A 12,402-nucleotide genomic window follows, 5' to 3' on the forward strand; every position below is an offset into this window, starting at 1 on the left:
AGCAGGCCTTAAAATGAAGTTACTTTTAAGATAAATTGTAAAGACATTGCATGAATTACCATATATTGGAGAAGAACTTTCGTTTTCTCCTTTTAGATGCGGTAGTGGTCAAGGTTTCACAGCATTTGCTTTGGATGTCACATTAATTCCTAACTTCAGTAGCACAGGGCTGGTATTCTTCCACTGATAAAGGCCCCACAGACCTGACAAGAGAGGATACGGTAGTTTTAAAATCTGGTGTTATCCACGAAGGCTATTTGTACTTCTAACTTTTACTCATCTCTGATTTACAGAGGAATGTGATTTAGAAATGTGTCCACATTCTTTCTGAATCCATTTATACTTTTTTCCTACATCATCTCCTGAAAAAATCATTTCCTGTGCTTTGTGGTTAAAAAAAGAATAAAAAACCTGACTTAGTAGTTAAGGGCCTATCTCTAGTCTCAGACCAACCTGGATTTGAGCCCAGCACTGCCCTGTATGACTAACCAACCAGGGACAAATCTCACTGCAACTATGAAAGAGACATGATACTGGCCTTGTAGGGTGGACAGGAGGATTCAATCAAAGCAGGGGAGAGGGTAGCTGACTAGGACAGCCTTTTATCCTGAGCGTTTATCAAAGATAACAGGAATCCTGCCAGGAACAGCTGAGAGGATTTTGTTGACCTCAGACTTCAGGAGTCCTTAAATGAGCACCCCTAGGAGAGCCTGGGAAGGGCTCTTGAGAAGTTAGACAAATGTCTCTCAGAGCAACCATGCCTGTCTTTCCTTTCTGGAAGCGGCTCTGAGTCCTTGGCCACTCATTCTGTTCCTTCATTGGGAATGGTGACTGTACCGTACAGGTATCAAGCTCCCTCCTCCCACGGAGAGCCTTGGTTTGCAGTGCACTTTCCTAAAGGAGGCCAGGCTGGATTTGGATCTGGCTGTATGTCTTCTGTCGGAGCTTGTCAGAAGATGAATGTTCCAGGGCCCTTAATGACTGGTTAATAGTTCCTTGGTCACTGAATAATGAACCCCAGATGAATGAAGGAAATGTATTTTCTGGCCTCAGGAATGATTAAATGATTCAGGAATGGGGCCTGCAGGTCCTGGACCTCTTAATTTTTAAAGGTGCTGTCGTGATGGAAGCTTTATCATTTTGATCCTTCTTTTGGAACCTCTGAACCCTAAGGTCACCCTTTTCTCTTTGCAGCTAAGGGCGCCTATCATCTTGTCCTCTCAAAAACACGGACAAGACCCTAAGAATGCTGAGAGGCTGTATCATCCTGTGCGTACACATCTCAACTCATTCGATTCACCCAGAGGTCTGTAGCTTCACAGCATGCAGCTGGGAAGTCACAAAGCCAGGTGCAGAACAGAAAGGCCTTCTGAAGCCAGCGTGCTGTTCATTGTAATTCACTGGTGTGCTGCTTCACTGCCAGTTGAAGGAGAAGGAACTGGGATCATGATTCAGTGGCATTCTCTTTTTTTCCCTAGAATAAGTCACAACTACTCCTCATTCTGAGTACAGTGGTGCCTCCCCATCTCCAGGCGAAGGCATATCTATCAGAGGAGGCAGGAAACAAGGTCCTGTCCCCATGTGTTCTTCCTCACCTGCCTCAGCAGACTGGTCCATCTCAGGACGTATTAATAAATTCCACCTTTGCCTTTTTTCAGAGAGAGGCAGAAAGCCCCGGATTAAGCTGGTTAGGGTCTCTACAGAAGATATGCTTGAGGACAGACCAAAGGAAAGAGGCTTAGCCCATCATAGCAGCTTCAGTGCCTGGACACTGACTGGGGAGGCTGTATCACCTTCAGAATGGAGGCTGACTCCTTAGTAAGACTTGTATAAGGTGTTCGGTTCCTGGGGCCCTATCAGACTCCACATTACACCCATCTTACTCCTTGGAATTCTGCATGTCTGCCATGCTGTACCACTTGCAGTTCCTCCATGTGCTGTGCTCTCTTTGGGTTTGGAGCTCACTGACCCCTTGCGCAAAAGCTCCTTCCCACACACAGGAGCTGTGTTCCTCAGGACTCCACTGAGATATGTCACATCCTCCAAGAGTCTGCCTAGCTTTAGTTAGGGGTCTCTCCTTTCTATTCTTATAACCACTACCCCCCCACATTTGCTTTTCATGGCCGTAAAAACTGTACACACTACTCTTTCATTCTCTTCTTATAACCACTGCCCCCCCACATTTGCTTTTCATGGCCGTAAAAACTGTACACACTACTCTTTCATTCTCTTACATCCTCTCCTATGGGTCGTTAACTCTTCTAGAACAGGGACTGACTGCTTCCGTTCTTAGACGTAACTCCAGGGCTGAGCGTTGTCTCTGGCACACAGTAGGTGCTTTATAGGTATGGTTGAAGTAAAGAAGAAGCACAGAAAGGTTAGCAGGGGATAGTGCCCACCACTTGACTTGAGGACAGAAAGCAGATAGTTTCTTCCATCTTCATGTCTGGACTAAAATCAAGAGGTATTTTCGCTCAGATCTTTTTGGGCTGGAAGTGTGCCCATAAAATGGTGTGATTTATGAGAGTTCATAGCAGTCAATAAGAAAAATGCCACACCTCTAATAAGAAAAAAAGGGCAAAGGATATAAAGAGACACTTCACAAATAAAGAAATACAAATAAATGATCAATGCATGGGAAAAGTATCCAGTGTCACTAGTAAATTTTAAAACATTAAACAAAAATAAAAATTAGATACCATTTTCATCTTTCAATTTATTACATATTTTACAAAATGACAATACCCTTTATTAGGAGGCTGCACTGAGAGGAGTCTTATGCCACTATGTTAGTTCATTTGTGCTGCTATGACAAAATACCACAGAATGGATAATTTGCAAAAAATGGAAATTTATTTTTCATAGTTCTAGAGGCTGGGATGCCCAAGACCAGGGTGCCAGCGTTTTATATCTGATAAGAGCCTGCTTGTGTCTTCATATGGCAGAAGGTAGAAGGCAGGAGGGCTAAATTCACTCCTGCAAGGCCTTTTACAAGGGGCTCATTCATGCTGGGGGAGCCCTCATGACTTAATCACCTCACCTGCCAGAGGTGGTTAATCACCCCACCTCTCAGTAACACCGTCATGGGAATGAAATTCAACATGAATTTTGGAGGGAACGTCAACATTCAAACCATAGCAACCACCACAAGGCCTTTCGTCTCTGTTTTTTGTTTACCTCTGGTTTAAATGTAAATAAGCATTAGATTTCACGAGTGAATAAGATACAAAAGGCATATGAGAATCGCTGTCTTGGTAACATTAACATTTTTGGATTATGAGGTATCATAAGGATATGTACAAATATGTGCATATCTTCCCCTAGTAGAGAGGCAGTGGTCAGACCCCTCTCATGTTTAGTCTTTACAAACTTAAAGTCTAAAGACATACTTTTCCTGCGTGTTACTTTTAACAACTCATATTTTTAGATTCTTAGACGTTAACATGGCCAGGCATGGTGGCTCACACCTGTAATTCCAGCACTTTGGGAGGCTGAGGTGGGAGGATTGCTCGAGTCCAGCAGTTTGAGACCAGCCTGGCCAACGCGGCGAAACCCTGCATCTACAAAATACAAAAATTAGGCAGGCATGATGGTACACACCTGTGGTCCCAGCTACTCAGGATGCTGAGGCGGGAGGATCTCTTGAGCCTGGGAGATGGAAGTTGCAGTGAGCCGTGAACATACTTCTGCACTCCAGCCTGGGCAACAGGGTAAGGCACTGTCTCAGGGCAAAAAAAAAAAAAAAGATGTATCAAGCAATCATATTTTGAAATGTTTGTCTTTATTAGGTTAATTTGAAGCAAACTCTGGAAGGAACTGAGAATATTTTATACTAAGTGTACCAAAACTTCCTGTTAGGGAGTTTACCCTAAAGTTGCTTAATAATGACTGTTACTCTGAAATTGACTAAATCACTTTCTACTAGTGAGGACAGTAGTTATCATTAAGGGACTGCTTGACTTGGGGAATTGATAGTGGTATATGAGGTCCTTCAGCTGAGTCACTGTGTTTAAGTTTATTCCAAATTTAGAGTCAGTCCGGGTTATCTGTGGTCAGTTAAGTAGAATGGATTCTCAGAGCATGAGTCTTCCCCGAAAGACAGCTGGTTTTCCTTGGGCCCTCCCTGCTGTCCTCCATCCCCCCTCCTCCACATCCCAGCACATAGGTACTCAGACTGTACTGAGTATACCCCTTCCAGATGAGGACAGTGGAGAAGTAACATAGTTAGCTATGCTGAAATGATTGACGTCTTCACTCTTCTCTGCTCTTTAATTCCTCTGCAGCAAACTTGTGTTCAACCCAACAAAGATGTATTAGGTTCTGACCTATTGCCAGCTACAAAATTGAGAAACACAAAACCGTATTTTGGAAATGAGTTTGATAGGCGAGATGAGATAGGTTTAAAAGCATAGCACAATGGCATAGAGTTAATGTGGACTCTAGAGTCATTGCCTGGGTTCTCAACCTGGCACCAGCATTTACAGTCTGTGCGAAGGGAAGGAGGGAGGAGAAATAATAGCTTTAAAATTCTTCCAGATTTGATTAAAAGTGGCAATCCACGGATCCCAAAAGCTCAGCGAACCCCAAAAAGAATAACGGCTGGGTAAGGCTGGCTTGCCCAATGGTAACTTTCCTGCCTTAAGAAGTAACTGCGGATCCCACACCCCACTCCCGTTCATAGCACCTGTCCAGCCTCAGTTGTTTCCCTTTGTATTACATTTCTTAGAACTACACTAATCAGAGATCCCTAATTTAACAAGAATCATCTTTTGGTTGGCATGAAAGGAAGTCTGAGAAGATACAAGTTTGAAAAATAGCTTCTGGACACTCAGTGGAAGGCTACAAAAGAGGTAGGGGAGGGGACTGAGGAAGGGTCAGGAAAGCCGCAGAAGGCATTGGAGGCTTATTGGGCTTTCCAGGGAGATTTAAGATGGGTTTAGAAGACAAGATCGTTTGACATCAAAGTCACACTTTGCCTGATTGAAATACTGGCACAGTTCAAGCCTTACATCCAAGAAAAGAGAAAGAAATGTTTCCTTTCTCCTTCTCTACCTGCCTGAATCACATGACTTTCTCCTCCCAGGACCTAGTACCAAGGTGTTGGTACTCTTAAAGACTTGGCTTGGCTGCATTAAATTACATGGATTTCATAGAATATCCTGGAAATAAACCCATCTCTTCTTTTATGTACTCTATGCAGAAAGGCACTTTGAAGTACAAATCATTCAAATGTTGGGAGCCTTTTTGTTTTTTGTTTGACTTTCAGGTACATTTACTGTCAGAAAATGCCTTAACTTAATTTCCAAGCAGATCTTTGGCTTTCTAGATACACAGTTCCAAATGATTGAGAGTCACTCGTGGGACATGAAGGGATTGGCCCTCTGTGCTATCCAAGCATTTTGTTATCAGTAGAGATAACCCTCCTAGAACTCACGGGCCAGACCTCATTCCTCCCAAGCTTTGCAGATAGAAGATCTGCTACGAGGTTACCTTTATAATGAATAAAACAGACTTTTAAAGGAAACTAGATAAATGGTTGCTGGAGTGACTTTGGCATATCTGGATTATTAAAAAGTTAAAAATGTTCATAGATGTACGTATTCAAGGGCGAAGCAGGAAAAGAGGCAGAAGCAGCCTGTAGCCACTACTGTTTGAGGTCAGAAAGGATCTTAGGTTTTCTTTTTTTTTTTTTTTTTTTTTAAAGACAGGATTTCACCATGTTAGTCAGGCTGATCTTGAACTCCCAACCTCAGGTGATCTGCCTGCCTTGGCCTCCAAAGTGCTTGGATTACAGGCGTGAACCATCACGCCCAGCCCAGCATCTTAGCTTTTCTAAAACAATGAAAATTTGAATCTACTCTGATACTTTCTCACCTAGTCTTCTTTTGATCAATGTCACCAAACAGTCCCAGCCCTCTTGGATGTAGTCTGAGGAATAAAACGCTAAAAATATCACCCAGGCATTGCTTTTACCCAAGATCTATTTTGACTAGCACAGCCCTCAACTGTTTACATGCAGGGAACAGGGAGTCAGCCTACTGTTGCTGATGTGCATTTTAATAAGCCACCTGACAAGATCAACAGGAAGAAAAGAAAAATTGTGAACAGGTGCAAGAGAGCTGGGGGGAGATGGAGGAAGACGGGCCCTGTTTCTCCCTGCTCTTCAGTCTGCACGTTGTTCTGCTGCTAGGACCCTCTGGCTGGAACAGTGGCTGTCCCCAGTTCCCTCCGATGTGTGCTCTGATAATGGGAGCCTAAAGTCTCAAATTAATCCTCCATGCCTTCAACAAAAGGAAAACTGGATTTCAGTTGTGATTGTTTTACTGTCGTAACCCAAAATGCTTCATTCATTCGCTCAGAGGCCGGTTGATGAGGTAGGGCGTTCCTGGTGGCTTCCTTGCCTTGGGAATGTGTGGTGCATTTGCTGATGGGATGTCTGTTTCCAGATGGGTATCTTTATTCCCGGCACCAGCCTTTGAGAATGTGACAGACCATTTTTAAGTATTTGCTTTGTACAAATTGTGTCCTATTGAAGGGTCTTGCCAGCTTTTCTTGTTTTATACCATGATAGATTTTGTGCGGTGTGTTGTGTAAGTAATAATGATAGGTCTGGCTTTGTAGTCGTGGCTGTTTGTTTTCTCTTCCTTTGTATCCAGTCTTCATGTGTTCCTCTAACACCACGTTGGCAAGCCAGCCAGGGTTGTTAATGACATGTTAAAGCCTATCTTCTGTCTAAATTGGTGGGGATTCTGTCTTGATTTTTTTTAAAAAATGCCTGTGTTTAGAATAATGCTGCTTTGAAAGTCATGTAGCCAATAGCTTTTCCATTTCATTGGAGAAACATATTGGAAAAATAGTAAGAGTTTGTCCACTACCTTCAATTCAGTTGTGTTCCCTGGAGGGGTAAGAAAATGAAGACTCAACATCGCCAGGCTGCTCAGAATACATCTGCACTAGTCTGTGGCTTGGCAGATGGGAGATGACAGTGGGCAAGGCCAGGGCATCTCCTCCCTAGGAGAAACCTTCACCGTGCAGTGGGCAAAGGGCCATCTGGGTCTTTCAGAAGGTTCTGCTTAGGTCTGAAAATGTTACCCTCTTCCGTATCCTATGGAAAAAAAAAAATCACAGAATTCACTTGTGCTAGGTAAAGAAATATATATATAAATATCTATCAATACCTATCAGTATTTTGTGTAGTTAAATAATTAGAAATTCACCAATAGCAACTAAGTTCACAATTTAGTTCAGTTAAAGGTTATTAACAATAGGCTGGGGGTGGTGGCTCACGCTTGTAATCCCAGTACTTTGGGACGCTGAGGCAGGTGGATCACTTGAGGTCAGTCAGGAGTTCGAGACCAGCCTACCACATTGGCAGGCTGGTCTCGAACTCCTGACTGACCTCAACAAAAAAAATTAGCCAGGTGTTGTGGCGGGCACCTGTAATCCTAGCTACTTGGGAGGCTGAGGCTGGAGAATTGCTTGAACCCAGGAAGCAGAGGTTGCAGTGAGCCAAGATCATGCCATTGCACTACCGCCTCCAGCCTGGGTGACAGAGTGAAAGTCTGTCTCAAAAAAAAAAAAAAAGGTATTAATAGTAATTATCTTAGTCCACCAGGGTTTATAAATACTAATGTCCCAAACTGAAGTTAGGGAGGCCCGTTTTTACTTTTTTTTTAACTTTTAGTTTTATGTCTGCATAATTGTATTGGGGGCAAATTTGTCAGTGTCTTCTCTTTTTTAATTAACAATTGTTTTCCCAACTTCTCAGTAAATAATCCTTCATCCAATTTGTCAGTGTTAGTGTCTCTTCTAAATTCCAAGTTGGAATGTAAAATTCTTTTGTGTTGTAATTGTGGATCAGAATCTATTAATTAACTTGTTAATGCATTTAGGACCTAATATTCCTAAAGGGCTCCTTACTGAACCTCACACTAGTCTTTCTAATATCTTTACAAAAAGATAGAATCAATGATGACTGAATTGTCAGGTGGAAAAAACAGTTGGCTTAGCAGTGAACATGAAGTCTTTATTCAGATACATGCAAATGTATCACATTCATAAGAATGATAATTTTGAGAAACATTTGAACAGTGTAATTACTAGCAGAAATGTTAGTATATTTTATATATTATGCTGTATAGTGTCCTGAACATCTTTGGGAGTTGTGTGTTAAGGGGTAATGAGGAAACCTGAAACTATATTAGAAAGTGCTGTTATAGATACTGAGGAAAGAAATTATATAATCATCTTTGTAACCATTTAATCATAGTTAGTAAGAAAATATATTGCAACTTTCTGAACTGAAATAGAAACTCTCTTAGTGACAGACAGCTGTCTTTTAGGTGGTCCCTATAGTCAGACATTACTCCATAACCTACGCCAGGCAGTCGTCAGTTTGTTGGTTGATGATATTTTCTAATTTCACAATTTCTGTGATTTTTCCCACAAATTGGATTAAGAAGGATTCAGAGTCACACCTATTTTTGACTTTCGTGTGCTCCAGTCATTTCCTGTTGACAGGAATCTGATGGAAATGTCATCATGGTGATCAGTATTCTGGAGAACGTAAGCTGCAAGTTTTCCTGAGTTTATTGTTTGATGTTTATTGATATTGGGATCTGTGTGATATTGGGGCTGTTGTGGAGACTAGGGTCCCATCCACGTCCAGCCTTGAGTGCAAAACCTACCCATTTGATCTATTAGGTATAATAGCTCTTCATGCATTAGACTTTACAGAGAGATTGAATTAAAGTGTGTGTGTGTGTGTGAAGTAAATATATAATATATACTTAATGTGAAATAATTGCAGACTGCTAAAATTTAATATAGGGATTACTGAAAGAAAAAATCTCGGTTCTTCAGTTGTTTCTATTTATCAATATAACTCTTTAGTCTTACTCTGTTTTTTTCCAAAGAGAAATTAAAGAATGAATATATCAGTGAAAATTGCTGGCATTTTTGGACTAACAGTCTCTTGGGGAGAATAAAAATATTCTCTTGAATCTTAGACAATTCTGTGATACGTCCTAGTGTAACATACATTTCAAAAAGTCTTTAGAGATGGAGAATCCTGTTTCTTCTGCAATATCTGCTCTCTGTGGAAGGACCAGGCAGTGACACTTTGATTAGCTGCATTTATGGTACTGAGCTTTTTTCCAGCAGGCAGAGGAGAGAGCTGCACAAAAAGATCCAAAGATGCCTGGTTAAGCTTCTTCCAAATGAACCATATATGAAGGCCACAGGCTAAAGGGTCTAGCAAAGTATGCTATTGGGATTTTCTGATTGACACTTTGCTACTGTTGGGGAAAAATTTATAAAATATGTTTTCTTTTTTTGGTACTCAGACGAGTATAGGATCAAACCAGTGGAAGAGGTCAAATACATGAAAAATGGGGCAGAAGAAGAGCAGAAAATAGCAGCCAGGAACCAAGAAAACTTGGTAAGAATTGAATTTCTCACTTAACAATGAATTTTGGTGACACCATTGTAATAAAACCTGCACTGCATGTTTTAACTGCAACTTACACACTGGCACAAGATTTCTTGAAAATGCTGCAGCTATTTATAGCTTGCCTGGAAGCTGAACCATTACTCCTGTATCCTGTTTGTGTCCGAATAAGCCCTTCTTTAATCTTGATAAGGAATGCTCCAGGGAAAATATAGCAAAACTATTCGTTTTTTAAAATAGCTAAATTTAAGGGGAAAATCATGAAGTAGGATTGAGGTTTGTGAGGGGAGGATTGTATGAGATTTGTTTTTCTCTACCTCTTTTACTCCTATCCAAATCAGGATGAATGGTTGTTTCATTATTCTAGAGATGTAATGTGGACAAAGTTGCTTTTCAAAGGAATAAAAGGTCATTTTTAACGGAAAAGCAATTCACTTCAAGGTAAGTCTTTCTCCAGAGAGTCAGTACTTCACATTCACAGTATTAAAGCTATTACAGGTTTTGAGTTTATGTGAGAATTGTGATGATCTGAAATAGGAAGTCAGGAATCTCTTTTTTGAGTGGGAACCAGTGTACACACTCCATCTTAGCATCCCATATCCATAGAAACATTCAGCTAATTATAATATAGATGATTTCTTAAAAGCAGTTACAAATTGTTAAGAATATGTATTTACTCAGTTGTCTTGGAGCAAAATTGTTTTTGTTGTGTTTTTTTTTTATTTTGCATTACCTGTATTTGTTTTTTTCATGATTGAGTTAAAATGTATTTTTTAGGAAGCTTTCAGTGTCATATAATACTTTCACTTGACTTAAACTCATTTTTAAACGATATGCTTTGTTTTTCTTTTAATGACTTCTGCTGTAGGAGAGGAATTTGGCAGAATAATAAGCAGTGCACATGGGTACTTAGGGCTGTCATTTTCCATTACACGTTTGTGAATATTGGAGGCTGATTCTTTTCCCTAATTCTTTTCTGAACATATGATCTGTAACTTTGAAATACTGAAGTATCAACAATTGAACATTTTTAGATCATTTTAAAGGAATGAAAATTTAGATAATGAAGTTTTACTTCATAAATGGGATTTGGATTTTAAAGTATCACTTAAGACACTGAGATTCATTATGTCTACAGTGATAATGTATTTTATCATTAATACTTAAATCCAGAAAAGTAGCTATGACTAAATACTAAGTTAGTATTACCGGACTGTCTATATGGTATTTATTTTGCTTTGAATGGATAAATAGAAGACCGGAGCATTGCAATATCAGTAGTCATGTTTCTACTTTATTTTACTAAACAATGGAGTTTTTCCTTGCTTGAGAGGGTTCCAGCTTAAGTTATAAATCTCATCTTTAGTAATAATATTTACTGAAGAGGCTAGAGAGCTACTTGTGAGTAGTCTGGCAGTGCTTTCTCCTTGATTCTACCAACGTGTGTCTCTGCTTCACATGCTTGTGTCTCTGGAACCAAAGAAGCAACACCTTTTATAGTTTATGAGTTTTCTCAGTGTGCTTTCATCATGTTTAGGACCAGTATAACCCTTTATCCTTCTCTCTCAGTTTTGCAATCTGTCGGCTACTTGGTGCTTGGTGTATTTTTTTTCAGCATTGTGGTCAGAATCAGACTGAATAGGGATTTGAAAAGAGAAAAATGTCTGATCATTTTGCTTTATTTGTGGATTATCTGTGACAAGTCTCACCCCTTTGCTCTGCCAGCCAGCCAGGGTCCAGGCTCCCAGTAGAATTTTTCAAGTGTGTAAAGATTTGCATGGGGAATGGAAAGTAAATGTCTATCTCTGATTCTAAATTCCTAGACTGTTTTCCAAAATTAAGTGACTGTTCAGTTATCTGGTAGTTTGTTGTCCTTGTTACCTACTCCATCCTTTGGGGGACATAATCAAGTGTTGACTACACACATGATTTGAAAAAATATTAATAGTCTCCTAAACTTGAAGCTTAACATTGGAAAGTGGATGAAATAGATTTAACAATTCTTTTTTTTTTTTTAATAAAAAACACTCTTTAAGTGTCAAGAAGTTTTTATATTTCAAAGAATGATATTAAGATATAGGTCAAAGTTTTTTAAAAAGTTTCTTTAAACTCAAACTGATACATGCTCAGCAAACACAACCAAGGCAGTACGGCATGATGGTGAGGACAAGGGTTCCAGTCTCAGCTCTGCCACTCGCTGACTGTAGGATCAAGGTTTTTATTTCTCTAAACCTCCCACCCACCACATGAGAAAAAAACAATGCTTCATAGTCCTGTTGTGAGTATTGCATGAGATGACAGTCATAAGACTTTGAGTTCGGTGCTTAGCACGTGATAAGCATCTGTAAGAGTTAGGCATCATCACGCAAAACTAAAGGAAAGAATCCAGAGTGTTCAAATCAGGTTTCTTTCTTTTTTCCTTTATGTTAATTGGTGAGAGGTTTCTAAATGAATACTTTAGGTTGATGCCAATGTTAGATGTATCTTTAAAAACTTTACCATGGAACCATAAAATTATGTGAAAAGTATGTTTTGAGTACCTATTATGTACAGAACACTCACTGAGTTTTGAGAGACACAGGGTACTTAAAGTCAGTCTTCAAGGAGCTCACAGTATAGTTTCGTTCAGTTCAACCATATTTGATTGCCTCTTGCAAAGCAATTGCACTAGACTCTGCAGAGAAACAGATAAAGAAAGAAACCACTGATCCTCAGGGTGCTTGTATTGCAGTGGACAAGATAAGTGCCAGGTGACTGTAAGTAAAACAAGGTGAGATTGAACTCTAAGAAGGAAATACGAAGAGCTGCAGATACTCAAAGGAGGTAGAGAACTCGTCTATTGGGGTATCAGGATCTACTTCATGAAAAAGCTGACATTTACGATGGGCCTCAAAGTATGGAACTGGGGACATGTGCCCAAGCAAAAGTAACAGGTGAAAAACGTAAGATATATT

The 12,402-nt window shown here is 40.1% G+C and overlaps 1 protein-coding gene across 1 annotated transcript in view; it reads left to right on the forward strand.

The window, feature by feature from the left end:
- The window catches only part of C18H1orf21 (chromosome 18 C1orf21 homolog), a 245,989-nt gene that overhangs the window by 113,525 nt on the left and 120,062 nt on the right, over positions 1-12,402 (forward strand). The window contains exon 3 of the mRNA XM_035279378.3: positions 9,345-9,439. Within this exon, the coding sequence (XP_035135269.1) occupies positions 9,345-9,439 (95 nt within the window). The remainder of the gene's footprint in view (positions 1-9,344; positions 9,440-12,402) is intronic.

The sequence above is a fragment of the Callithrix jacchus genome, chromosome 18, assembly GCF_049354715.1.
Source record: "Callithrix jacchus isolate 240 chromosome 18, calJac240_pri, whole genome shotgun sequence".
In the NCBI taxonomy this organism is placed as follows: Eukaryota; Metazoa; Chordata; class Mammalia; order Primates; family Cebidae; genus Callithrix; species Callithrix jacchus.